The 26,104-nt window shown below is 49.3% G+C and overlaps 9 protein-coding genes and 1 non-coding gene across 10 annotated transcripts; 5 read left to right on the top strand and 5 right to left on the bottom strand.

The window, feature by feature from the left end:
- Window positions 1-352: 352 nt before the first annotated feature.
- ACHE_31201A (chlorohydrolase family protein) lies at window positions 353-2,060 on the top strand (the record flags this gene model as incomplete). The annotated part of the gene is made up of 2 exons (XM_043277904.1): window positions 353-623; window positions 679-2,060. 2 exons carry the CDS (start codon window positions 353-355, stop codon window positions 2,058-2,060), a joined length of 1,653 nt encoding a protein of 550 aa, XP_043135736.1.
- A 1,451-nt stretch (window positions 2,061-3,511) lies between these two features.
- ACHE_31200S (uncharacterized protein) lies at window positions 3,512-4,217 on the bottom strand (the record flags this gene model as incomplete). The annotated part of the gene is made up of 4 exons (XM_043277903.1): window positions 3,512-3,592; window positions 3,642-3,845; window positions 3,898-4,124; window positions 4,196-4,217. 4 exons carry the CDS (start codon window positions 4,215-4,217, stop codon window positions 3,512-3,514), a joined length of 534 nt encoding a protein of 177 aa, XP_043135735.1.
- Window positions 4,218-5,858: 1,641 nt separating this feature from the next.
- ACHE_31199S (uncharacterized protein) lies at window positions 5,859-8,505 on the bottom strand (the record flags this gene model as incomplete). The annotated part of the gene is made up of 4 exons (XM_043277902.1): window positions 5,859-6,120; window positions 6,177-7,579; window positions 7,639-8,267; window positions 8,328-8,505. 4 exons carry the CDS (start codon window positions 8,503-8,505, stop codon window positions 5,859-5,861), a joined length of 2,472 nt encoding a protein of 823 aa, XP_043135734.1.
- A 1,405-nt stretch (window positions 8,506-9,910) lies between these two features.
- ACHE_31198A (uncharacterized protein) lies at window positions 9,911-11,386 on the top strand (the record flags this gene model as incomplete). Its single annotated transcript, XM_043277901.1, has 5 exons — window positions 9,911-9,972; window positions 10,023-10,221; window positions 10,283-10,592; window positions 10,681-11,275; window positions 11,341-11,386. The coding sequence occupies 5 exons, from the start codon at window positions 9,911-9,913 to the stop codon at window positions 11,384-11,386; spliced, it is 1,212 nt and encodes a 403-aa protein (XP_043135733.1).
- Window positions 11,387-11,853: 467 nt separating this feature from the next.
- Window positions 11,854-13,965, bottom strand: rglA (putative rhamnogalacturonase B; the record flags this gene model as incomplete). The annotated part of the gene is made up of 11 exons (XM_043277900.1): window positions 11,854-11,883; window positions 11,939-11,995; window positions 12,046-12,186; window positions 12,231-12,477; window positions 12,533-12,754; window positions 12,809-13,020; window positions 13,068-13,119; window positions 13,171-13,316; window positions 13,368-13,489; window positions 13,547-13,648; window positions 13,710-13,965. The coding sequence occupies 11 exons, from the start codon at window positions 13,963-13,965 to the stop codon at window positions 11,854-11,856; spliced, it is 1,587 nt and encodes a 528-aa protein (XP_043135732.1).
- An 805-nt stretch (window positions 13,966-14,770) lies between these two features.
- ACHE_t30019A lies at window positions 14,771-14,871 on the top strand. Its single transcript has one exon. It is a non-coding gene; the product is annotated as a tRNA-Phe (tRNA).
- Window positions 14,872-16,582: 1,711 nt separating this feature from the next.
- On the top strand, window positions 16,583-18,327 carry ACHE_31196A (putative serine peptidase, family S28; the record flags this gene model as incomplete). The annotated part of the gene is made up of 3 exons (XM_043277899.1): window positions 16,583-16,720; window positions 16,784-16,998; window positions 17,058-18,327. The coding sequence occupies 3 exons, from the start codon at window positions 16,583-16,585 to the stop codon at window positions 18,325-18,327; spliced, it is 1,623 nt and encodes a 540-aa protein (XP_043135731.1).
- A 607-nt stretch (window positions 18,328-18,934) lies between these two features.
- On the top strand, window positions 18,935-20,640 carry ALK2 (cytochrome P450; the record flags this gene model as incomplete). The annotated part of the gene is made up of 4 exons (XM_043277897.1): window positions 18,935-19,384; window positions 19,445-20,102; window positions 20,152-20,418; window positions 20,477-20,640. The coding sequence occupies 4 exons, from the start codon at window positions 18,935-18,937 to the stop codon at window positions 20,638-20,640; spliced, it is 1,539 nt and encodes a 512-aa protein (XP_043135730.1).
- A 2,408-nt stretch (window positions 20,641-23,048) lies between these two features.
- Window positions 23,049-23,480, bottom strand: ACHE_31194S (uncharacterized protein; the record flags this gene model as incomplete). Its single annotated transcript, XM_043277896.1, has 1 exon — window positions 23,049-23,480. One exon carries the CDS (start codon window positions 23,478-23,480, stop codon window positions 23,049-23,051), a length of 432 nt encoding a protein of 143 aa, XP_043135729.1.
- A 544-nt stretch (window positions 23,481-24,024) lies between these two features.
- On the bottom strand, window positions 24,025-26,094 carry ACHE_31193S (Zn(II)2Cys6 transcription factor; the record flags this gene model as incomplete). Its single annotated transcript, XM_043277895.1, has 6 exons — window positions 24,025-24,878; window positions 24,932-25,247; window positions 25,294-25,733; window positions 25,787-25,939; window positions 25,992-26,006; window positions 26,058-26,094. The coding sequence occupies 6 exons, from the start codon at window positions 26,092-26,094 to the stop codon at window positions 24,025-24,027; spliced, it is 1,815 nt and encodes a 604-aa protein (XP_043135728.1).
- Between the last annotated feature and the right edge of the window lie 10 nt (window positions 26,095-26,104).

The following is a 26,104-nucleotide window of genomic DNA, read 5'->3' as shown; positions in this document are numbered from 1 at the left end:
TTCCGATAAAGCCTCGGGAACGGCCGATCGCCGATGTCCCCGGACATCAATTCCACCTTTGCCCCGGTTGACTATTTATAAGGTCTACCCAGGCACTCATTGGATATTAATTCGTGCTTTGGACAATGCAAGGTGACCCCGCGGATAACCGGAGCCACGCGAAGCACGAGATTAGACTGGCGGTATATGTTCGACAAAGGATCAACGGGTCTGTGCAGTATTTATCTGGCTGAACTGAGCTGGACCTAGAAAAGCTACCCCTCCCGCTGAAATAGCTAGCATTCCGGCGCCAGGAATCATACAAGAACCCCGGACGACCCTGCAAAGAATAAATAAACGGAACCAAACCAAAATGGCCGCGACACCGTTATACAGCCTCTTCTTCGGAACATTCATCCATCTCCCCCGCCAGACGAGCCTAAACGGACCACATACCCTCGAAATCAACCACGGTGTTCTTTGGGTATCGAGTGAAGACGGGAAGATTAAGGGATATAACTGGGATGTTCGCAATGAGGATGATCTGCGGGAGTTTCTGGCGGGCAGGATATGGGGAAATGATAGGATCACGGTTATTCGGGCGAGAGAGGAAAGGAATGAGTTCTTTTTTCCGGGGTTTATCGGTATACCTTTTTTTATGCCTATCCTATGGAACGAGAAAATTGCTAAGAAAACAAGATACGCATATTCACGCCCCGCAATACCCAAACTGCGGGATCTTCGGCTCCTCGACGTTACTCGACTGGTTACAAACGTATACCTTTCCGCTGGAAAAATCGTACGGCGATAGCAAAGCACCGGATACCGTACCCTCGAAAGCAATAACGAGCTACAACCAAGTTGTCTCCCGCACGTTATCCCACGGGACAACATCCGCATGCTACTTCACGACCATCCACGTCCCCGCGACGAACTACCTAGCGAGTCTATGCCACAAGCGTGGCCAGCGAGCGTTTATCGGTCGGGTTTGTATGGATAATAAAGATACCTGTCCCGCAGATTACAGAGATACCTCCGTCGACGAAGCCGTGACCGCGACAAAAGCGAATATCGCATATATCAAATCCCTGGATCCGAACGGTGATCTCGTGAAACCGATCATAACGCCCCGGTTCGCGCCCTCGTGTACACCGCAAGCATTATCGGAGCTCGGCGCGTTAGCAGCGGAGCATAAACCCCCGCTACACATCCAGACACATATCTCCGAGAACAAAGACGAAATCGCCTGGGTGAAGGAACTCTTCCCAACATCCGCAAACTACGCAGACGTCTACGATAAAGCGAACCTGCTCACACCCCGGACAATTCTCGCGCACGGAATCCACTTCTCCCCTGAAGAACGTGAAGTGGTTGCTGCTAGGAAATCAAAAGTCTCGCACTGCCCCGTGTCAAACTCTGCAATTGGCTCTGGCCTGTGTCCCGTGCGCGTCCTGCGTGACGCAGGGATAACAGTAGGTCTGGGAACTGATGTTAGCGGTGGATATAATCCTGGTATTCTGGAGAGCGTGCGACAGGCGATTCTCGTCTCGCGGTTATTGCGTCATACTGTTCGTGATGGGGATACGGACGAGAACGCGAAGAATGTAAAAGAAGGACGGGAAAATCTAAGTGTTGAGGAAGGGTTGTATCTTGCTACGAGGGGTGGCGCAGAGGTTCTCGATATGGGGGGTGAACTTGGGGGGTTTGAGGTGGGGATGTTTTGGGATGCGCAGATGATACAGCTTGGAAGTGTTTCTCTGTCTACCTTTGCTTCGGAAACTGGTTCTGCTTCGAGGTCTGGCGTCTTTGGTGAGAAAACTGAGAAGGGTGAATGCGTGAGCAACGTCGATATATTCGGCTGGGAAAACTGGACAGAGAAGGTGCATAAATGGGTGTGGAATGGCGATGATCGGAATGTAAAGATGGTTTGGGTTAGGGGGGGACTGGTTCATGAGCGGGATGAGCCTGAGAAGGGTGGGGAGAAACGGGGGTCGTCATTTTGGGAGTTTGTGGGTGGGAATGTGTTTGGGATGGTTGGGATTGGTGCTTTGGCATATTTGGGCATCTTGAAGATGAGTTGATTGAGGTTACTGGTAAAGGTGTGTATTTATTCCTAGCATTGTGTGTTATGCAATCCGAGTATGTCAGAAATTGAGTCCCCAGACAAATAAACAGCCTAACTCAAACGAGTCCAGCACAGCACACAGAATCCACTTGATGTAAACCATCCATGATATGTATATGGAGCGAGGACAAGAACAAATCCCGATACAAAAAAGTATTGCACAACATTCTTGTGAAGTTCAGTATTGGTATCCATGATTACCCCTGACTAGTGGTTCCTTGTCAAGATCTTTAACCCAGCTGCCATTGACCACCATGTGAAAAAGTTCTGCCTCGCCCACAAGATGAAACCAACTGTGGCCGTACACATATCCCTTTTCTTTAGTTGTAGCAAGCCTAGTTTGCCGTAGAAATAATGCGGAGCGATTATGGGATAGTCATTTGCGTAGTTGTCTACACTCTTCGAAAACTTGTTTACTAGCCAGATTAGCATTAGATGCTTGCCATATCAGCTACATCATACCGGGTCGACATGCTTTCAGCATGGTATTTTTTGGAAATAAACATAAAGTTTGAATACGAGTTGTTTATTCGTGTTTATATTAGCGTCACGGCTTTGACAGGGTAGCAAAGACACGAGTTGTGCTGCTCTGAATGGATGACCAGGACCCTGAGACGGGCATCCCATGGTCTATCAATAGGCGCCGTTATGTGACTCGCGCTAAACGATGGTTGATGTTCTGCGTGTAGACCACTCAGCATGAAAATTGTGCAGACTGGGAAATCTCTTCTTCCAGCCAAACATTTTTGTCACTGTTTTGTCTGTCAGATAATGACAAAAGCGAATAAATGGGCTTGCTTGTCTGTGACACATTTGAATCTCGTGGCTCCCTCTCTTGACGTCTGTCGGCTACTCGCCAAATTCGGTCTTGAAAAGTTATGATGGCTCTCTTCTCACGTTTATCGTTTGTTGAGTGTCTTCGCATTGTCGTTATGAGTTGCTGGGTATATAATGCCGGCAGGAAACAGATGTACGGCCCGTCAGACAACTTGGAAATCTGAAGACTTCCTCGGTGTCATGACTATTGTACACCTCTTTAGAATTGGATGAAGCTCTGCGAAATCGAGTGCGCTGTGACGCGAACTTGGGTGACAGAAGTCAAACTGGTAGACCATTGCATAAATGGAGAGTGTTTCAAAGGAGAGAAATTGACTAGTCGTATTTCAGAATTGCATTTTGACCCAGCCTTTTCCCATATGGTTCATGAGGATGTCAATTGTCTAACTTGCCACGAGGGTTTGGAGTAATGGCTCAAGCGTAGTTCTCAATCTGCTGTTGTCTTGTGCTTGAGGAATCTGTTCTGCTCATGTAGGACGCGAATTCCTCACATAACCTCATATAGCTGGGGCCTATTGGTGTCATCGTTACCACGCGAGGAAGTCTGGGTCGCTGTCGTTACAGTAAACTTCAGCTGTGAGAGAAGTCAGATGTTGGTATATGTAGATCATTCAGAAGTCTGGCTTCTCTTGTACGGTGGCATGATGAATGCTAGTCTATGTGAGTTTAGCGCTTTAATTGACTGGAACGATCAACATACCCGCACACTCTGCCAACACTTGGCCTTCCGTGTCCAGATTCTGGCCATCCAAGGCCTTTTGATTTCCACAAAGACGACGCTCACCAAGTCAAATGTCGGGGAATGGTGTTCAATGCGGCCCTTCTTCGTCACGTTGCTTTCTAGTACGCCTTCTGGCTTGTTCATGACTGACGATCCAAAACGGGCGACAATGCGAGCAAACAACTATTTGTTGTTAGCTATACCTTGAGCCAACATCGAGTTTCTATCTACTGACAATCAAGCGCGGGAGTGCCTCCTCATTTTCTTGCATTTGGAGCGGACCAAACTGGCTTATGGCCAGATAGGCATCTCCTAGAATGCCGTAGAAGACGTAATGGGGCATGCGTGATGCAAACACATGAAGTGGCTTCATGTTGTCGCCGTTTCTGTCAGGGTCCCGGAAGGTATATGGTGCCACCTGTCTATACGTGGCACTTGAAAAGGACGCCTTGATTTTGGTGCCTGAAGGGTGTAAGTAAATAGTACCACTTGAAGTTTTCTCCTTTCATTCCTTCGGAGATCAGAATACTTACCAGTGCATGGCTGGCGGGCCATGTCAAGGGGTATGTCGTAATGACTCATCAATTGGAAGAACGCCTCCATTAGCGTGCGCGCTGCATTGGGCTAAATGTGCGAAATGCATTGCCGCAAGTCATTGTCCGATTGCAGCTGTGATAGCAGCATGCCTGGTTGATCCTTGATTACTCCCGGGCAAGCCGGATTGGGTTACTGCACGGGAGGTTCACTCGGGGCACTATTGCAAGAAGAACACAGAATGCAACAATAGGATTACAAATAAGGCACGCAATGGAATTGTGAATGCGATAATGTAGAGAGCAGTGGAAAGGAGGAAAGGGAAGGTGGGGAGATCGGGAAGACACTGACTATCGAGCCGTAAGCCATAATGATTATCTCTACACACATGTTAGTCCAATTGCACGAGATCTATTTATATATTGGTAGAATACATACCAGTAACCTCTGATGGTTCCGGTCCCGAACAGCGACGTAACTTGTCACTATGATTATCCATAGTTTCTGTAACTGGTATAGCAGCGCGTCTATCACAACGAGATAACCTGTGTTTTCGTCAATCTCGAATGAAAACCTCGGAAGGTTTCAAAGCATCATCGCCTTTACACAACCCTCGTTGTTCGAGAGGGTTGTAGACACGCGCCAGTTGGTCTAGGAGCTCGGCGATCAAACACGAACCGACGGCTACCCGTGAGGCAAAAACTGTGCCGGAATGACCCGTAGCGTCGCTGAATCGATTAGCATGTAACTATAGAGGGAGAATGCATACATACATAACGCCAGATCCTCGAAGTCTCTGAGCGTAGTCTTTGATGTATTATTGGCTTAAGCCACATTCAATAACGAAGTCGACAAGTGCGGGTTAAGACACTGACGGACTGCGTATTCGCCGAAGATGCTTCATCAATGGCGTTTTTATATAAAACTCGTATGTATTAACAACGCATTAGCGAAGGCGGGTGATGCCACATCCGCCTACGAGCTCCATATTGAGTTTGTCGTATTGTCACATTTTCTATCCTTCCTGACTTTCAACTCGTCTGAGTTGGCGATTGTCCGCTATATCATATCTTCGTCTCCTTCGGCTGCCTTCTTGAGATAAACGATAGCTGAAATTGGTTCTTGGGGAGCATGTTGAGCGAGGCCGATGGTCCGTCGAGAGCTGGTTCGCTGTTGCTTCTCGCTCCCGGTCATTTTGGTATTAGACTTGTTTTCGGAAGATGGTGTAAACTCTTATGCAGAAAAAATTCTCCGGGGTAAGAGTCTGTCAGGGATATTTATTGCTTTTCTGCCGTAGTTTCAATATTTGACTTATCAAAGGGGCCAGTATATGTCACCAATATAGTAAAGGACATCCAGGGAGTCCATCATGATCAGCCTGCTTTTCCTGACTCTGGACGTATATATAGAGGTGGGCTGAAGGATTAATGAGAGGATGATGGAAGATGCTGGTTATATGGTCTAGGAGTGAATTAGGGGCTACAGGGCATTTCAGTGAATGGTTCAAAGGAAATGTATATATCCGAAAGAGACGTTCGATGTATTAAATAGCGCATGTAAAGAAAATGCATCATTTTGAATCATGAACATCCAAGTAGATATCCCCAGCATTAAAAACTAATTACAATAACTACTCTATATAGCCATTCACATGCACACCATCTACTCAGCCAACTTCAACCCCTTCTTGTTCGACGTCAGATACACATACTGACAACCGCGAACGTCACCCCCGACAATCGAGTCCGCAAGATCGTTGTTGTTCAGATCCTTTAATCCGTCTCTGTCAGCATCCACAATGTACATCCGCGTTCCCATGTCGATGACACTGCACGTCGCCAAAGCGTAGAAACGGTCTTCGATCGCACCCATGTACATGGCCGGGGAGCCTTCGAGCTCGCTTGTGTGGACCTCTGCGAGGGTGCTGTAATTCCTGTTAGCTTGGTGATTATAAAAAAGTATGAAAGGGGTGTGACATACATAAACTTGGACCCGACAGGGACATCGGTCAAACGAGAAGACCGGAGGTTGCTGACGCCAGTCGCTTCCATCTCGCTGGGATTGTAGTTGAGGTATCCACCGTAAATATCACCGATGATAACCACGTCGCTTGCATCGGGGCGACTAGCGAAAGGCGAGCCAGCAGCAGTATCAGGGTCACCGTACGGGGCCAAGTACAGACGGTCTTCCTTACCGGCAAAGAGCACGGCAGTCTGGTTCACATCAGTAATGATGTTGTCGTACGAGAACTTAGTCACCGGCTCCACGGTGTCGACATCAACCGGAACATGGTCGATCTTGGGAGGCTTGGTCGAAATGCTTCCGTTGGTGAATTTGTTGTCAACCGCGATTTCGGGATCCTTGATCTCCTCATCATCGGTGCCGTCGTCTCTCGCTTCCAGGGCGCGGCGAGTGAGATCCTTGGAGGTAGTCTTCTCCCCGACACAGCCCAGTGGCTTCTCCCAGAGGGTCTGGGTGGTGATGGCGTGGTCATACAGGCCTAGGAGTTTGAGGCTGATGTAGATGTAGTTCTGCACCTTCAGTCCGAGAGTAATTCCCTTGCAGGATTCATCCTCTCCGGCCTTGGCCTCCACCATGAAGGAGGGCTGGTCGACGAGGCCCACAGTCTTCTTCCATTTGCCATTGAGAATGTCCACTCCGAATTCCAACGCCAGCGGGAGACCAAAGTCCAATGTCACACCCACCTTGGGGTCACCACGGAACTTGGCGATGGGTGTGAATTTGGGCTCCAGTCCGGAAACCTTCGTCTTGCTACCGTCCAAGAAGTCCAGTCGTGCCTTGCCGGGGGTGATTTCGAACTTCGCACCGATGAGGATGTCTGCCTCCGCCTGGAAATACAGATCGATGACCGCGCTCACCGAAACCTGCGGACCGATCGAAAGGAAGCCCGGAATCTGGAGGGGAGTCGGGTTATAAGCCAAGAGCTCCTTCTTGAACGCCTCCAGCTTATACTGCCCCTGAAGCGTCATAGCTAGTGCTAACCGCGAATCCCATCCTGCTCCAGCCTGCAGGTATCCTTCCTTCAGACCATCTTTGATACTCGCCGAGACACGGCCGCTGAATGAGACTTCGCCGCGCGCATAGCAGTTCTCACAGCTGATGTTGGCTGGGATAACACCGCTGCTGGCAATCACCAGACCCGACCCTTCGCCAAACAAACCGGAGCTCGAAGGCGCACGAAGAGTGCCGGAGCCACCAAGGTTGAAAGACCGCTCAACGCTCGTCCCAAGACTCCATTCGTAGCCCAAGGGATCCTGGATGAATTTACCAATCTCCCGACCCGCATCAACGACAGTGGTGACGACCTTCTTGACCACGTTGGCTACGGTTTCAACAGCGCTAACAACTGCGTTTTTGACCGTCTGTAGACAGCATGTCAGCCATATTCCTAGGATGAACGAAGAAATGATGCAACACTTACATTAACCGCATTGGACACCCAGTCAAAGAATCCACGTCGCTGCAGCATCGCACGCTTATTAATTGGCGTCACCGTGCCATTGTATTTGGCTGGCGTGGCTTCGGGCGCATCGGGGTATGTCTCCGTGATAGGCTCCTGAAAAAAATCCGCCAGCGCGTCTGGATCATCCGTGATGTCGACGGTATCGTCCTCAGCGATAGCATCATCGCGGCGACGCAGAATGTTGCGCTGTGCTGCTCTCTGGTCTCTCTGCTGGAGTGCCTCTTCGTAGTGGCCAAAGTCCATTTCGAATCCATCCATGGCGTCCTCGAGGGGCACCTCGGTGGCATTGACGTGGGCGCATCGGTTCTTCATCTTGGAAGAGCCAAAGCTGATAGAGGACACCTTCCAGAATGCCCGCATGCCGGTGTCATAGTCACCGCAGCCTGCATGGTCGGTACCAAGAAGAAGAGGGCCGTGGTTCGCCTTCCATTTCTCCTCTGCATGGCGCTTGGCGACGTCGCTGGTGAAGCATACGTCTAGGCCGTTGGGGCGACAGACAACATTCTCGACATGCGATGAGTGATCGAGGAGGACCGTGGGGTAGTTGAAAGTCGACAGGATGTGTCCGAACGAGGAGACGTCGTGTTCTAACACCGATAAGTTAGTCTCCTTTATCGTTCAAGACGTTACCAAGGGATGTACTGTACCTGTCTTGCCATCTTCCCGATAGTGGAGGGCCTGTTGCAACCCCGGAATGAGGTGAGTCAAATCATTGGCATCGTGGCCCGGAGGGTGTGCCGGAAAGAGGGTACGATGGCCAGAGTTGGACTGGCGTGCGGCACTGACACTACCGGCCAGGACAGCAAGAGATGCCAGGAACTTCATCCTTTGAGCCGTTGGTCTCTGAGAGGATGGTGAAGGTTGATCCAGTTTTCATGCTGTGCTGATACCCAGCTTAAATACTTGAACGTCTGGAAAAAAGTACATTTTTCGGAGTCAGGGGAAATTCACAGTCGACCAAAACCTGAACGCAGAATGTGACGAGGCATACCGCATTGCATACTAGCTTACTAGCGTACCTAGAGGGTCCATTCTAAGTTAATCACTCTGAGTCGGTCGGATCTATTGCAAGGATATGACTGTACTCTGTACTTCTACAATCACCCACACGGAAAGACCGAAAGGATTTAATAGTCCCTGCACGGATCAACGAGGAAATCCAATTCTGAACGACACTGTACAGATTGATTAGATACCACTATCCCATTTCAATCCAAGTCATGGTATGCCCCGATTCGGCCCGCACCGAGGTAGAAGCCAGGGCTGATGAAAATCCTTCCCAGAACAGCAAAGGAATGGACGAGGAATGACTCAATGGTTCCGATGATCCGTGCAGTAGCGATATGCAATCTGAATCTTGAATTGAGTCTCCAGTCCTCAGCTGAGGATCCACTAAATTTGAGGGCGATGTGATATCCAATATTCGGCGGGGTGCGGTGATCGACTCGCTAGTTCGATTGGGAACCGGTTCTCGGACGAACACCCAGCAAAAGCTTGATCCTACCACCATGAGTCGATCGATCGACGCAGGGTCAATGGCCAGTGTGTTCATTTCCGACATACTCTTCTGGGTAGTTTGGTTCAGCCGTTGCACGCTAGTCGAATTGTCTGAGACCACCGGGTCAATCGTGGTCGGCCCGCTCTTGGGTTGTCTCCCAGTAAATGATCCTTCAATTCCCCTCTTAAATCGTAGCGAGCAGGAAAAAGTCCAAGTCATGTTGACGGATGATGATGCTAGAGTTGCAGAGAAGAAGGGAGGAAGGATCAGGAATTACTTTCCCGGAGAACACCCGCTGCCCAAAAGTTTGGTCTATTCGGCGTTGGCGATCGATGATTCCAGAGCCAAGGTGGACTTGGGCTTGTCTCGCCCTATGCCCCTATACTGCTTCTTGGTGTCCTTGCTCGGCCATATTTACATAGTCTCAATCTGCGGAAGCAACAAGTCGGGTTTAGTCGCCGCCCGGGTTCTCTATCGGGTGCATATTACTCAATTTACCTCCCACAATCGAGATAAACACCTGGATATACCCGTGATTCGATATGACTTTGGATGAAATTGTCCTGTATACTGCGACACACAGTCAACACGGCATATTGAATGGACCCTATCACCCCCAAGGTTGCAAAATGACAGCATCACGGCCTCGAAGGTCCTTGCGGCCAAGTGGGATAAAAATACAGCCGCCTCTCGACTCTAGAACACCTTTTATACCCCATGACACGCTTGAATATGGCTTGTATCCCCAATTACAAAACTCTGGGTGCCGATAGCCATCAACGAATTCGCAGAATGTACGTCGCCCATCAGCATCTGGGGTAGCAACTTTTTAACACTCGACAAGAGCGGATCTCCAGGTCCTCCCTCTTCTATTAATCGGATTTGCCACTTATCAATTGGACCGAACGAATATTTCAAGTGCGTTGACTGGCGGTTTCGCGGCTGCCATCGATGTGGACCAGAGCGCAATTAACCTCGGGAACCAGTTGATGTTCCTGGGTGTGATTGTCCTTGAAATACCTTCGAACATGATCTTGCACTCAGTACAGAGCCACAGCCGCGTTTTGAATCATGTGTAAATTTCAGCTGACCTGATACACATAGATTGGACCCCGCTGGTGGATTGGCGGGCAGGTCCTGATATTCGGCATCATGGCCGCGCTGCAGATTTTTGTCCAAAACAGAGCAGGATTTCTTGTTACGAGAATGTTTCTCGGGTTAGCAGAGGCCGGATATATTCCTGGTGCGATGTACACTTTATCATGCTGGTATACAAGAGAGGAGCTCACGAAGCGCATCGCGGTGTTCTTCTTTGGGATGTTCGGGGGTACTGCGGTTTCACCGCTATTAGGTGCCGCTTTGCTAATGCTGGACAGAAAGGGTGGATTATCAGGGTGGCAGTGGATTTTTCTAGGTGCGGTCTTGGTTTGTTTTCTTTTTCTTTTTCTTTTTTTTTCTTTTTTTTTGCTTCAATTCTGGTTCCAATCACTAATTACGCGTAGTGGAAGGTATATGGTCGATGCTGGTAGGAATAATGCTACTGGCCTTTCTCCCAGAACGAGAACAAGCAAACACACCTGCCCATAACAAGGCCCCAGGAGATGAAGAAAAGCAGCCAACCGACATTACCATTCAAGAGGCCCCAACACCCCAAACCCAGCACATCCCCCTCAAAACCGTCTGGGAAACACTAACTAACATCCGAAAATGGCCACACTTCCTCGGCACAGCCTGCGTCTTCGCAACATGGAGCCCGCTCACAACCTACACGCCCACCATCATAATGTCCCTAGGCTACACGCGCATCCAAGCGAACGCGCTCACCGCAATCGGAAACTTCATTACCCTTCCCGTCGTTCTGTTCTTCGCGTGGCTGAGCGATAGAACAAAGCGTCGCGGGCTTACCGTGATGCTGGCTATCACGTGCTATCTGATCGCGGTGGTTCTTTTACGATGCCTTCAGGCGCATGTTGGGAAATGGGGGAGGTTTGGGCTGTGGACGACGGTGAACGGGTTGGCGGTGGGGTACCATCCGATTCATAATTCGTGGATTCAGATGAATTGTAAGAGTTCGCAGGAGAGGAGTATCAATATAGCGTAAGTTCTGATTTTCCGAGACCTCTCCCACTCAAGAGGTATATGCTGACCTGGATCTTCTCCAGAATGTGTAAGAAATACCCCGTCCCGTCTCAGACTGTTCGAGTATAATCACTGTACTAAACATCTTCAAGTCGTAATGACAGCCACAGGAGGCCTTATGGGAGGGCAACAGATCTTCCGCCACGACGAGTCCGCGGGAGGGTGCGTTATCAAATACTCCGGACGACGTGAGATTCGATACACTGACGATATTCTTGCTCTATTTCCAGATACCCTAGAGGATTAGTGATTATGATTGCTCTTATTGTGTCCGGTCTACTTCTAGTCGCAGGACAGATAACGATCTATTTTTTCTCGAACCGTCGGAAAAAGATAGTAGGGGACACAAGGGAGCTGGATGTCACCTGATCTGGCACAACAAGCACACTCTGGGATAGAGCAAGGCATAGGTAATAGAATAGACTGTACATAGAAAATCCCGGTTCAGATGAATACCACAAACTGAAAGCCATCAAATGATTATGAAGTCCGACTGGAGATATTCTGACAGCCGGGGCCAACCATATTGATGACGATCACTGGAAGAGCTCAACGCAGTCGAAGATCTGCACCGGTATTCGTTAGTTTGGTAGAGGATCAACCGCAAGCAGCGGAACTTACAAAGTTAGGACTGAGGAACTCGTCCCCGGAACTTCCGGAGATAACACTGATGTTGATCTGTGCGCGCATTAGCAGTACTTTATCTATAGTGTCGGGTAAGAACTTACCGTATTGCTACCCTCAACAATCGTCCCCTCAGGGATCGAAACATCATACACCTCCCCGTAGCCGCGATACGCGCCGCGGGTAACTCCCCGGGAGTTGAGGTTCGTCGGAGCAGAGGGAGCGTCTCCGGTGTAATCGTTGATCTGTTCCGTCAGCTAGACTGCGCAACCTGAAGTGGATGACATACCGTAGCTTGAGGACGGCCGCCCGCAAATGAAAGCGTCGTTCCAATGCGCAGAGTCGCGGCGCCGGTCTGCGACGATGTAGCCGTAAACTCAATCGACACGGGGGAGTTTACCGCGTCGAAAATAGCCATAGGGAAGTCAGTTAGTTCGGAGCTGTCAACGATGTAGGTGCCGGCGCTCCAGTCGGACATTCTCGAGTCGGAGGGGTGCATGCGGAGTTGGTTGTCTGCGTTGCGGAAGCCGGTAGGTCTGGAGACGTTAAAGGGCTATTTTTGACAGAAAGGGTGGTATGTTGTAAACTTACTGGCCATCCCATTCACCGATCTTAAAAATGGTGGTTCCGGTCTCGACGGATCCAGAAATGTCCTTCGATGTGCTCGAACCAGCGCTGACAGTCACTACGGTCTCTGTGACCTTGAACTCGCCTTGGTAGTATACCATGGTGTAGGTTCCGGGCTTCATGGCAGGAGAGGTGAAACTGCCATCGGAGGATGTGTACGTCCAGTATTGTGCGTCGTCGTTGTACCTTAAAACACAATTTGAGTTGCCCGTCTTCGTGAGAAGAATACTAGTCACTTACCAATGAACAACCCAATCCACACTGGAGTCAGCCCCAGACGCAGTACCGGTGACCGTCCCTCTGTCACCCTCCGCAACATAACCTTGGATATCGAGGTCCGCGAAGAAAGAGGTATCAATGTCGGTGCTTGGGGTTCCGCTACGGCTGAAGTACATAGAGTACGGGCCATGAAGACCCACGCGGAAGTCCTCGGTCGTGACATGGCCGGAATTCTACACGGATCAGCATTACGAAAGTGTCTGACGGAAGGTTATCATACCATATACCAGTAGAGATTGGTGGAGTCACCAGCGTTGTTGGAGTTGATATCGCTGTGGTGACGTTAGACATTTAATTGCATGCATGTAATGTGGTTCACTTACCGATGGAAAGGACCGCCAGATGAACTCTCGTACTGGTTCAGGATCATGCAGACGCGGCGGTCGTCACCGGAGACGCAGTGTCTCTGGTCATCGATGAAGCGCTCGCTGGAGTAGAACTTGCTTCGAGTCTCCCCGTTCACCAGGAACTGCACATCCGTTAGGCATTATGTTTTCAGATCTCTCGCTGCAATAGTTACCACATCCGAGCCTTCAATGGCTTCTCCACCGCCGGTAGTAGATACACCGCCAAAAGGCTCCTCGTTGGGCAAGAGGTCTGGGTCAAGACGAGCAATCCATCGCAGTTCTCCAATTGAGGGTTCTAGGATATGTTAGAAAAGACAGTTCGGACACATATCAATCAAACTGAGAAACCCACCTTCGGTGATGTAAGTTGCCATATGGATAACCGAGTCGCCATTGTGAACCACAAAGTATTGTGTCAATGTGTCAGTCTCACAAGTTACCTTGATATATTCGCCTATTTGGCGTCAGTGAGGGATCCCAAGATAAGAATAATCAATACTTTTCCCAGAACATACCACTCTGGGTAGCAGACACCGTCGCACTCCCAAGACCAGACCCAATGTGTGATCCTTTACCGGAGTACTGAAGCTCGGAACCGTAGTAATTGATCGACGTGATATCGCAGCTCCCACGATCCACTGTGAACTTCAACGGATTGGCAGAGCCAGCGTCGACCACATAGGAATCATCGTTATTCGTGATCCCAAAAGCCGCAGATGCGACTCGCGCGCAGAGAGGGAGTAAGGCCGTGCCGACAAACCTGGACCGCATTGTTTCTGCTAAGGAGCGTTGGGGTGTGCCTGAAGACAAGCTTAGGGGGCGTCAGCTGCTTTTATTTCCTGCTCCTCTTGGCATGTCCGAGCGAGCGTTTGCGGTTAATACGGTCTATAGGGGAAGCTGTTGATGGTTCATTTGGATTGCATACACGGGGACCTGTCATGGGTTGGGAATCTAGCCTGATTTGAGGTGTAGCTCCGCGATGTCGGCATTATATTAGCCTTCGGTGTGATGGCAGCCGAATATAACGTCAAAAGCATTGAATGAGACAGCGGACTCAATCTGGGTCCACAGTTTAATATAGTGGAGTCGTGTATAGATTGCTTGCCGAGAGTACGGAGTAACGCTGTACTCTGTAGTAGTGCTCTCGGGGCATGATTCCTTGTACTCCGGTGATTGTCTGTAGTCGAGTAATGAATATGCCTTGTGATATATTTAGCCGTTGAGCTCGGCTTGCCTCAAGGAAGAGTTTCTCACCATCTTTTTTAACCGGTTTCTAGCGCCAGCACAATCGCTACATGTGCGCTAGCACATTTCATCGGTCGCGTCAGAACAAAATCATCCTGCTAGTACGGAGCAGTCGAGGTATAAGAATGACAACCATGGCGGAAGATTGCAGCGCCATCGTTAGGCACAGCTTTTGAGGTCTGAAAAAAATGTGTCGACACATCTCCCTGATCCAGTCTATCGTAGCAAAACAGAAAGCAAATCAATTAACCGAGTCATTTACCGCTAATATAAGTTACATGTGGGATCACTGGCTTGTAGATTTAAATAAGAAAAGTATATTTCAGCCAATGGGGTGATGGCGTAGTTGGGAGCGCGTTTGACTGAAGTTTGATTCTCAAAGAGGATCCTGATGCCATCAAGAGGTCGCTGGTTCGATCCCGGCTCATCCCATTAGTTTTTGCTAACCTTTTTTCCCCATCTTCGTTTATCCGTTGTTGGCAAGTTCAGAGGTTAGAGGTTATTTTATTAAATCTACATTACCGAAAAAAACATTATTGTCAGATTTAAGTTGCTTTCTGTTCGTTGTTGCCGTAGAGGTGGATTCGTATTTCCTGAGTAGATTCTCACCATCCAGCAAAGAACATCACAGTTCCAACATCCATGTTCCTTCATCTCCAACAGAATTTGTCATGGCATCGTCCAAGACTCCGGTTCGCAAAAGCGAACCATCCATGAAATGTCAATATATGCGTTCTGTATGCCATGAATGAGGCCGTGATTGCATCCTGGAAAAGAATAGTCGAGCAGGGCGTGGTTTGGAATGATATCGGAGACCGCGGCGCTTATGCGCTCTCAGCTCATTGCGTCGAGTTGCATCTACGGTCGCATAATATCCTTCTAGCGTGCCTCATGTGAGCGTTCCAAGTTCCAATGCTTATGGAAGCGAATAGTGTAGCGCGGATGGCAAGGACTGGACATGATAAGTCGATGTGTTGGTCTTCGTCTCGCAGTGGGCGTCGTTCCGGTTCTGACTGAGATTGGGAATAGTCAGCAAACACCCGTAGCCCCAAGGGCTCTTCTTACCGTACCTCGTAATTAGACAAACAAGTGGTGGTATCTCCTTCGATTCTGGGCGAACTGGACGGTGTCGGCCTTCCCCTTTGGGACGTCACGCGGTGACTAGCCCGATTTGGACTATCCCAATCTCCGGCATTTCCTTCACTTCGTTCACTGTCGCTCTTTATCCTGCAATTCGGGATTCTGGACAAGTCCAGTTCCATGCGATTGCAGCGGTGATCTCCCGGGAAATGATTCATGGTTTTGGAGAAGAATTCATCGCTAATGCAAAAGTGAGTGAGAAGACAGCGTACTCGGTACGGGAAGCGTGATTAATGACTACAGAACAGATTGTCGACCAAGAACAATACCAAGCGCCTGCTTACTATTGTCCAACCCCTTTCCCAAACAATCAAGACACAGATCCAATGTTTCTTAAGAATGGTTCATGCAGCGTGTCTGACTCGTGTCTAATTCGATATGCAAGATTTGAATCGACCCACCGTCAGCCTCCCAGAAAAAAAGTTGGTATTGTTCTTCTCTCGAAGATATTGTCCTTCCAAAGCAATAATATCGAAATATTTGTCGGCGAACAAAGAAAACAAAGACACTCTATACCACTTCGAGAAAACTTCGGCCATGTGGTAACCATTACTTCTCGAAGCCATGTGGTATTGCCGGGATGATCGCAGACACAGGGATTCTTCCGTCTGTGGCACAGGATTAACATCCTTGAGTTCCCTGTATGCGCCATACTCCGGTGCTCTGTCGTACAGTGACCAATGATGGATGATGTTGTCTCTGTGCCACCCTCAGTGAGCCCAGAAGATGCATTTTGACAAATACCTTTTGCGCCCATTGCTGTGGTTTTCAGAGCTCTAGGCCCCTTAAGTTAGTCGAGATTAATCGCTCCATTCACATCGACAACACAATTTTTTTTTTGTCTGACCTCGTGCAAATTAGATGGGGGGTACTATGAATCCGTATTTGTGTTGATCTTGTGAATGCAACCAGCAAGGTGGCTCAAAGCCTTTTCTTGTGCATATATATAGTCCGCAACGGCTCTGCGTGTCGGACATCCTGCATTTCATGAGTTGACAACATCATGCGCCTCGACATGCTTGTTACTCCTGCCTTGGGGCTTTTAGGTTTTACCACAACCGTTTCTGCATTTCAACGACCGTTGCCCTTGGTCCGACGTTCTGATGTTACAGATGGCGGCCATAAACCTGAATATGCCTCTGTCCGTACACCCTTAATTTGAAATTCCTTCCTTCCTTGTGATTCGAGACTAATATGTTGTCAGATTCCCATTGATCACAATGATACTTCTGTTGGCACCTACAAAAATCGCTACTGGGTGAACGAGGAGCACTATACTGCAGGAGGCCCGGTTTTTGTTATTGCTTCTGGAGAATCTTCCGGCCAGGGTATAGCAGACCATCTGGTATTCAATTCGTCGGGCTCGTTCGGTCATCTTCTGAAGGAGTTCCACGGCATGGGACTTGTATGGGAACATCGGTATGTGAAACCAATCATCCTGAATGCATCTGTGTTGGACTCTGTTGACATTAGCGCAGGTACTATGGAGACTCCTTTCCGTTTCCTATCCAGCAAGACCCTGCGCCAGAGCATATGAAATATCTTACCGTGAGCCAAGCTCTGGCCGATCTTCCTCATTTCGCAAAGACCTTTAGCAGGAATAATTTGAACAACATCGATTTGACCCCAAAAAAGACCCCGTGGATTATGATCGGTGGATCTTATTCTGGCATGCTTGCTGCATTTACTCGCAATGAATATCCGGACACGATCTTTGCTTCATTCGCATCTTCTGCACCGGTTCAGGCTCGTATCGACATGTCTGCGTACTTCGAACCGATCTACCGTGGAATGGTAGCCGACGGGCTGGAGGCTTGCACCAAGGACGTTCACGCTGCCATGGAATACATTGACGAGCAACTGTCGAATGATGAAACTGCCGCCTCTATCAAGCAACTATTCCTTGGCCCTGAGGCCGAAAAGAACAGCAATGGGGATTTCGCCGACGCGTTGAGTTACTTTTATTATGGATTCCAGAGCATCGGGGTTCAAGACCACCCGTTCGGTATTAAGGCTTGGTGCACGTACTTGGAAACGGACCCTGACACGAACCAGACGGCAGGTCCAGAAGGCATGGCACCATCTCGTGGCGGCAAGTATGTGGCTGAACGACTTGCCTCGTGGCCTAATTTCGTCTCACTAGTCAACGACGCCGATGATGAGATGAATTGCAAGGGCATCGACGAAACGAAACCTCTTTCCTGCGACCTGGGAAAGCCGGCGGTGGAGCCTCTCCTTATCAGCTGGTACTGGCAGTATTGCACCGAGCTTGGATATTATCAGACCAGCAATGTCGGTCCTCATCAGCTAATGCCCAAGTATAATGACGTGGAATATCAACAGGAAGTCTGCAACCGCCAATTCCCCACCGCTGTCAAGAGTGGCCAATTCCCATCCAAGCCACAGGTCGATGCTGTGAACGCGGAGCACGGCGGCTGGACCATCCGCCCATCGAATGTGTACTGGACTGAAGGGGAGTTTGACCCATGGCGGACTTTGAGTCCCTTTTCGACGGAGGACTTCGCGCCCGAGGGTGTAAAGTACACCACCGACATTCCCAAGTGCGGAGTACACACTACCCAGGACACACTATTTGGATATATCCTAGAAGGTAAGGAGCATGTCGCCGATGTCGGTATTGGTGGAACAGTCGACAGCACCACCGAGACATCTTGGAACATTTTCAAGGCTGCCTTGCACGAGTGGCTCCCTTGTTTTGAAGGCCAGAAGAAGGGTGATCCTACTTGATTGGATTGGAGACGGGTAGATGGTTCGTCCGAGGAAATAGGGTGCACATTTTGTGATGCATATCCATATTTTAGACCGTCGCTTACGTTAATGTTTCATATCTTCGATATTTTCAATAGAAATCCTCCCATTCCACCCTGAGTATGGCTTCCGAGCACTCTCTTCCCCCAATCCGGCAACGCTGATGTCAATGCCGTGGATCCCACACTAACCCGATTTGTCGATGCTTGCGATGTCTCCGACTGACATTCCTCTATCCTGCCGACTCGCATCCAATCGCACACGTCGTTATCTCTGTCCGCTGGAGACGAATTGCTCTGTTTCTGCAAAGGATCTGTCACATGTGTCCAGACCGAGGAGCGGGGGTTCCGATCGGAGCGATTCTTTCCCCGGACTAACGTCAATCCTGGGAGGCCCGCGGGTCGAGTGGAGGGGAAGTTTTTGTAATGCCAATCCGCTGGAGTTGGGTTATTTAAATGTGAGTGCGGTTCCTGGATAATCTCCAATCCCAGTGGCTGATGCTGGTTTTTCTTCTAGACGCGTGAAAATATATGCACAACACACTCATGCCACGTGATTTGCATATCCGACGCTAAAAACGATAACAATGCTCCTCTCTCCCGTGATCCTCCTATTCGCGGGGACCTACGCGGTCTTCCTAGTCTTGCGCTACCTCCACAGCCAATACCAACACCACCGACAAGCAAAATCCCTGAACTGCGAACCCGCGGCCCGCGGCGGCGCCGGCTTTCTCGGAATCCCCGGCTTTATCAGGCTGACCAGAGCAGCGAAGGAGAAACGATGGGTTGATTTCATCGCAGAGCAGTACACAACCTACGGATATACATTGGCCCAACGGTTTCTGTCGAGAAGGTTGATTTCGACTATCGAGCCGGAGAATATCAAGGCATTGCTGGCGACGCAGTTTGGGGATTTTAGTCTGGGGACTAGACATCGCGAGTTTTATCCGTTGCTTGGGGATGGCATTTTTACGTTAGATGGGGCTGGGTGGTCGCATGCGAGGGGGTTGCTGAGGCCGCAGTTTACCAGGGATCAGGTTAGTCTACTGATATTTGGTGGTTTCAGTGGATGGAAATACTGACAAAGGATCTAATAGGTTGCCGACCTCGAACTCCTGGACGACCACATCCGTAACCTCGTCAGCCTGATCCGCGAGAACAGCGGCAGTTTCGACATCCAGCGTCTCTTCTTCCTCTTGACCATCGACTCCGCAACACACTTCCTCTTTGGCGAATCTGTTGGATCCATGGGCTCTACTTCCGAGAAGTCGAGTCTATTGCAAAAATCCTCCGTCGGCGATGCACAAGGTTTCGCAGAAGCATTTGGTCTGGCGCAGGACTATCTTGCTTCGAGATCGCGAGCATCAGACCTCTACTGGATGGTGAACCCGAAGGAATTCCAAGAAGCGAACAAGCGCGTACACGAGGTCGTCGACCACTATGTGAACCTTGCTCTGAAGTCGCAGAAAGAGAAACCGCCAGGAAGCAGGTATATTTTCGCTGAGGCACTTGCGGCTGAGACTTCAGATCCGAAAGTGTTGAGGGATAACATGCTTAATATCCTCCTTGCTGGTCGTGATACTACTGCTAGTCTGCTGAGTTCGGCATTTTACTACATGGCCCGTCATCCGCATGTCTGGAATCGACTTCGCCGTGAAATTGTCGAGCAATTTGGTGATGCTTCACAGCCCAAGGCTGAAATCACCCAGGTTAAGCTAAAGGATATCCCGTACTTGCGATACGTCCTGAACGAGAGTACGTCCATCCCTCATGCCCCTATTACACACATCGCTAACAAAACCAGCCCTCCGTCTTCAACCCCCCGTCCCCCTCAACTTCCGCGTCGCAAACAAAGACACCACCCTCCCCGTCGGTGGCGGACCAAGCGGAAAATCCCCCGTCTACGTACGCAAAGGCTGCATCGTCGCATACAGCGTCTACGCCATGCATAGACGAACAGATTTCTACGGTCCCGACGCACATACGTTCCGACCAGAGCGCTGGGAAGAAAATGCTAGGCGGGGATGGGAGTATCTTCCGTTTAATGGGGGGCCGCGGATTTGTCTTGGTCGTGAGTATCTACTTCCAACTTTTTTTTCATGATTGACGTGCTGACAAGGTGTTTGCAGAGCAATATGCGCTCACCGAGGCTAGTTACACAGTTGTCCGGTTGATGCAGCACTTCGACACGCTTGAGAATGCGGATCCGGAGTCTGGAGAGGAGCCGGTTAAGCAGTCGAATTTAACGATGTCGCACGACCGGGGGGTTTGGATTAGGTTGTTTTCGAAATGATTTAAATGTCGGAGCTGCTTGGGGTATATGTATAACTCAGAGAGCTCTAAATCTCATGATTCATGACTGATGTTCCAATCTACATTACGTATTCCAGTTAGCGATGCTATATACGAATGGAAAAAATGCTTCCTGTGATGTCCTTGGTTTTTCTGGGGTTGCTTGTAGCACTGGAAATCCCGCCCCCCGAATGCCTTCGTATGTCCTGATGCTTTCCTTTACCTATGGGTGTATGAATACGCCATCGGTGAATTGAATATGTCTCTTGAAACAGGGCGACATAGTGGATTGCTACAGCCACACAACCTCCAGAGTATGCTGCAGAACCTCGGCCTTCGTTCTTCTCTGTTTTACTCCGAGGCTCTCCCATTTTCCATCCAGCAAACAAAGATCGTCCCAACCGTCATTATGCGAAACACAGTGCCTATCTAAGATTTCTCGGATCAAGCACTGGCTTTTTTTCCGTGCCGAAGCCTGTTCCGAGATTTCGCAAAGATGCAGACTGGTGGTTTATGCTTCTTGGAAAAAGGAGAACGAGGATTTTTGGTCTTTTATGAGATACCCGTTAAACCACAATACAAGTGCCGTGCGGTTTGTGCTTTCTGTCAAAGACATCGACTTAGTTGGTCGCTCAGAAAACCGTCCCTCAGCGGCTGGAGTTCGGCCTGGCTGCACACTGAAATGGTTAGAGATGTGTGATACTATCACACTCAAATCCTGGTGATATAAATCTATGGCGAATGGGCGAGTGACGACAGGGCTGTGCAGTATTCATTGCTTGTGATGTGGATCGGCGCCTGCATCGAGCATCTTGCGCGACAATTTCTGAGCCCTTCGCTGCTATTCAGTTAAGCAGTGAGCTTTGGAAGTAACACTCGTTGTGCTGGTAAAGGTAGCTGTTCAGCAGTAACAGAGGCGGGAGTTGACTTGATAAAGCGCGCTGATGTTCCAGTCATATTTCAAGTATCAAGTGATCAGAAGGAGGATCTCATTGAGTAGTTCCCGGAGACCCATTCTCAGATGCCTCGGGTACGTGGAGTACGAGTCTTGGTAAAAAGAATGCTATGTTTTGAGGATGCTAGGCAGCACACACTGAGTTGTATTCACTGCTTTGCCAAACAAAACAAACCGCCACCTTTCGCTCACAGAATATCCAACACCATAGGAAGACCTTTCACAATAATCCTGCAATAGAGTCATTACTTTCAAGATGGAGACAGAACACCCAACATGGACCGAATACTTCTTTGACGATTGTCGCCCTCGCTTCGAACTGACTGAACTCGTTAATGACCCGAAGGACTTCAAACCGTTTCCGTACAGCAATAGGCGTTGGAAATTTGAAAGCATGTCAATCAGGATGTGATAAGGAGAAATGCCCCGACAATGGCTCTGCGGATATATGCCCGGGAAAAGGGAAGTAAAACAACGAGAAAATACGTGGCAAAGACCGTAAGCTGCTATCTACCCCGCCGTCTCAGAAAAAAAAAGAAAGAAAAGAGGCTAACTCGTGCACAGTCCGAAGAATACAGCTTGAACGATGCATACTATCAGTTGAGAAGAATCCCGTCTCATCATACTGTCAGCATGGTACGCGACCAGATGGACCCATTTATGAATGAAAGCCGAGCATATGAGCATATCAAAAAGCTCTGCTCAGGTCTGTACCGGGTATATTTTCCAGGCTACCATGGTGTAATCAGAGGCGTGGATCCGGAAGACCGGCGGAAGTGGGAAGAGAGATGCGGAGGCCCTCATCGAGACAGGCGCGTAAGAATGGAAATTTTTTTACCTTGTCGTAGGGAGCAATATCTTCGTCATCGTCGGGAACGCCATCGATCTCTTGTCAAAGTGTGTGAAGGTGCTGTGGATTGTGGAGTTCCACAACGTTCGTCAAAGCGATGGAAGTAGTGTCTGCGCCGGCATTAACGATGGCGCCGCTCTGATTTCTCCCCATTCAATATTACCTATCTTCCATCAACGAGAAGAAGTCATTCAACTTCTCACCAGCTAGATACCGCTGCAATCGGATGGCAGCCTGATGGTAGACGACATCACCCATGGCTCTCCCTTCTGCCAGACATTGCGCCACTTGGGAATCAGCTTCGATAATTTTGCAAACACTGAATAGTGCTTATATTCCCACACAAACACAGCCCCAGCGAGCGTGGAATGATTCTGTGCCTCTCGATACCGCGCCTGATACAACGTCCCATCCGCCTTCTGCGCCGTGACAATATTGGTCCCTTTATCCATAAGATTCATCTCCGACGACAACGCGATACTATTAATCGCTTCAATCTGGTACAATGCGCATCCATTGCATTTAACAACCGTTGCGTGGTACGCGCAACCTTAAATTCCCACCTCTCGAGATTCTTGATGGTGAAGCCTGCAGTAAATCTCTTCTACTTCGGGGAGTTGTGTGCCTTATCCACCACGTCGAAAAGCTGCATGTGCGAGCCACCTAGGATGCTGTAGTTCACATCTTTTGTGCATCTGGTACCGTGGCCGTAGATATCGTGGATGGCCCGGACGTCGCCGAAGGAAAGGGCGTTGGGGCCTGTTCGGAGGATAGGTGCTTGGGTCTGCTTATGTGCATCGTAGATGCCCTTGGAGTAATACCCGCACGCACTTAGGTAGCAGTGGCGGAGGTCAGTGAGGGCGGATAGCGGGGAGAATTTACCGGAGAATACAATGAGGCCCAGCAATGTGTTCGCGGTTGTTGGATAAGCACCGATTTGGTAAGCAGTCGACTGAGAGGCAAGCAGATTTATATATCTTTGCTGGCAGCGCTGTGTGTGACAGTGTATGTTTCCAAAACGAACACCGTCCTTCATAGTTGAGCTTGTCAATCATTATGACGTGCTAGAGAGGAATTGGTCAAATAACACTCTTGGTCGACATGATCTTGTCGTGGTCGATCACCGCAATAGAATCGACGTTGGTCCCACATGCCCGATATAGAAATTTTCCGTTTTGGGACCACAGCCCTAACGGCGGGATCTGCAGATCATGACATGCATATTTCTCATCAGATGAATATACTGTAGCTAGGTTTATATTGTGATAAACCTCCCTTCTGTATAACATGGCATTCTTTCATCACTTGCATGATCCAAACTCCGAGGAGGTCGATGATACGGGCTCCATGACATGCTGATAGGGATGTGCATGGCTGGCATGCAAGATAGATGAAGGACATGCCAACAGAAAATACGGAAGAAGAAGCGACCGTAGCCATTTTTGGATACACATTCATCCCATGTGCAATGGGCTACAAAAAGAAACAGACATAAACATGTACTAGTACGAGCTGACTTCACACGCCCTCATGGTGACGGAGTAGCGTCATAATAAGAATAATGAGAAAATATTGACACCCTAATTATGCGCCCTCGACGTCCAAGCAATCCTCAACGCCGCAATCGTAGCCTCAGTAGGCCATGCATGCTCAATCTCTAAGCTCATCAAGACATCTACCAATGCTTCCTGCTCCCTGGGATCCGTGAAGTACTCCCCGCACATTGAGATTCCCACAGCAGAAGTCACTAGCGCCGGTGGCATTTTCGGATTCGAAGCGCCCAATCCAACCAGCCTTCTAGTAACAGATCGCAGTTCTGCCTCTAATGTCGCATTCGCAGATGATGCACCCAGGCCAATCCTGGAGATTGTGGGATTTGATACTGCCAAGAGGATGCGTGCGAGCTCGATATGCTGCTCAGCCATGACTTGGCAGGAGTTTATGTGCCATATGCGCGGGAAGAATATACCAGATTCGGGAGCTGGATCTTCATGGTAAATGGGTCGAAATGCACAAGGTTTGTGTGTCTGCCATTTTTCTTCGAAGCCTTTAAATTTAGTCCATCGCTGGACTCTCTCCTCATGGGTCATCGGCTTAGAACGGAAACAGAAATTGAGCAGGCTTGCGCACCAAATAAGTATGCGGTTCGCCCAGATAAAGTCACTTGCTGTATCGTCAAACACGATATCCGCTTCATATGGACATATGGGGAGACGACAGGGGTGTTGGTAGAGACATGCACTCCAGATTTCCTGTCGAAGGGCGATCAAACATGCGGAGTGGCCTAATGATGGAGCCGGAATGTCGTGGACGCTGAGATCTCGAGGTGGACCGGCAATGGTTCTGTAGGCGTAGAATGACTGATTGCGCTGGGTATTGATGATAAATTGGACGGCAGTTAGGTAAGTTCCGGTGTCGGTTCCTGCGGAAGGGGCTATATATGGTCAGCAGCGGAACATTGTGTAGGGTAAATCGCCTGTAACATACCGTCAAGCTGTTCAAAGAATCGTAAAATGGTTGCAGCTGTCAGAATATCCTCATTGAAATCTCCGCTTGGATTGTTCGACACTTGAATCAAGTAGGATATGCAGATATCATGGTAGGAGATTGCAGTATCATACCGGAGGTCAGGCAGATGGATGCCGTCATACACGATCACATTTTTTGTGTTCCGATATGGGCTGCATGATCGGGTAAGATGGCCAGCCGATGCAGTAAGTATAGCATAGCGCAGGACGGGACAAAACATTGCCCGTTCAGGAACCGTGTAGCAGAAATTGTGATCTCGGTCGCTAGTGTCGAACTGAGAATGTCAGCGTTGGATTGGCAGGATTCTGATGGATACGTACCCATGGAGCTAAGTCATCGACAAAGTGTCGCATCAAACATGCTTCTTCTATATTTGTCACGAAGGCCTGATTTGACGCGGAGTTCGGAAGTCCTTTCAGGGGTCCTATGGGATACTTGTCTCGCTGGTGAGGATATGCTGACTGTTCCAGAAAATTATGATTGTAACCGATACTTGAAAGTGGAGTTACTGCACAATGCCTGATAGACTGAGGCGACACCGTTCCCGTGCTATCGGGCGTAAATAGTGGCCCCGGGCTCGAGAAGACAGGGCCCGCTTCGGGAATTGGTGAGTGGCCGTTGTCATGAGCGTCTCCGGATTGAGAGCTCGAAGAGGAGGTAGTCCTCGCTCCTTTGCTTGAGATAGATGTTTGTCTCGCGTTCGACTTGCTTGAATCATTCTGTGCATATTCCCGGCTCACGTCGACGTACTGAAACTCGCCTGTCTTTCAGTTAACAATTTACGACGCATAAACCAGATTGAGGAAAATTTACCCTTCCCAGCCGTTCCAACCCACTCCTGGCTGGGCGAAAAGGTCAAATCTGGCTTTGGTCGAGGCTTGTGCGACCTGAACCTGACATTCACCCTCGATAAATCGCATTCGATATCAGACTTCTTGCACCGGGCACATGGTCTCTCTCCATTGCCTACAAACGTATGTCAGTGGCTAAATCATTGTGATAAGTATATCACTAGTACATTTGAGATGCCGTCCTAGCATCAGTCAGCAACTGCCCGTCAATGGAGTCAAGAGAGGAAACTCACCCCTACATCGTCGACAGGCTGGCCCGCGACGACCCATTGTGTAACGC

Source organism: Aspergillus chevalieri, chromosome 3, assembly GCF_016861735.1.
Source record: "Aspergillus chevalieri M1 DNA, chromosome 3, nearly complete sequence".
NCBI classification, from domain to species: Eukaryota; Fungi; Ascomycota; class Eurotiomycetes; order Eurotiales; family Aspergillaceae; genus Aspergillus; species Aspergillus chevalieri.
Note: the sequence above shows the minus strand (reverse complement) of the source record. Positions and strands in the feature narration are given on the sequence as shown.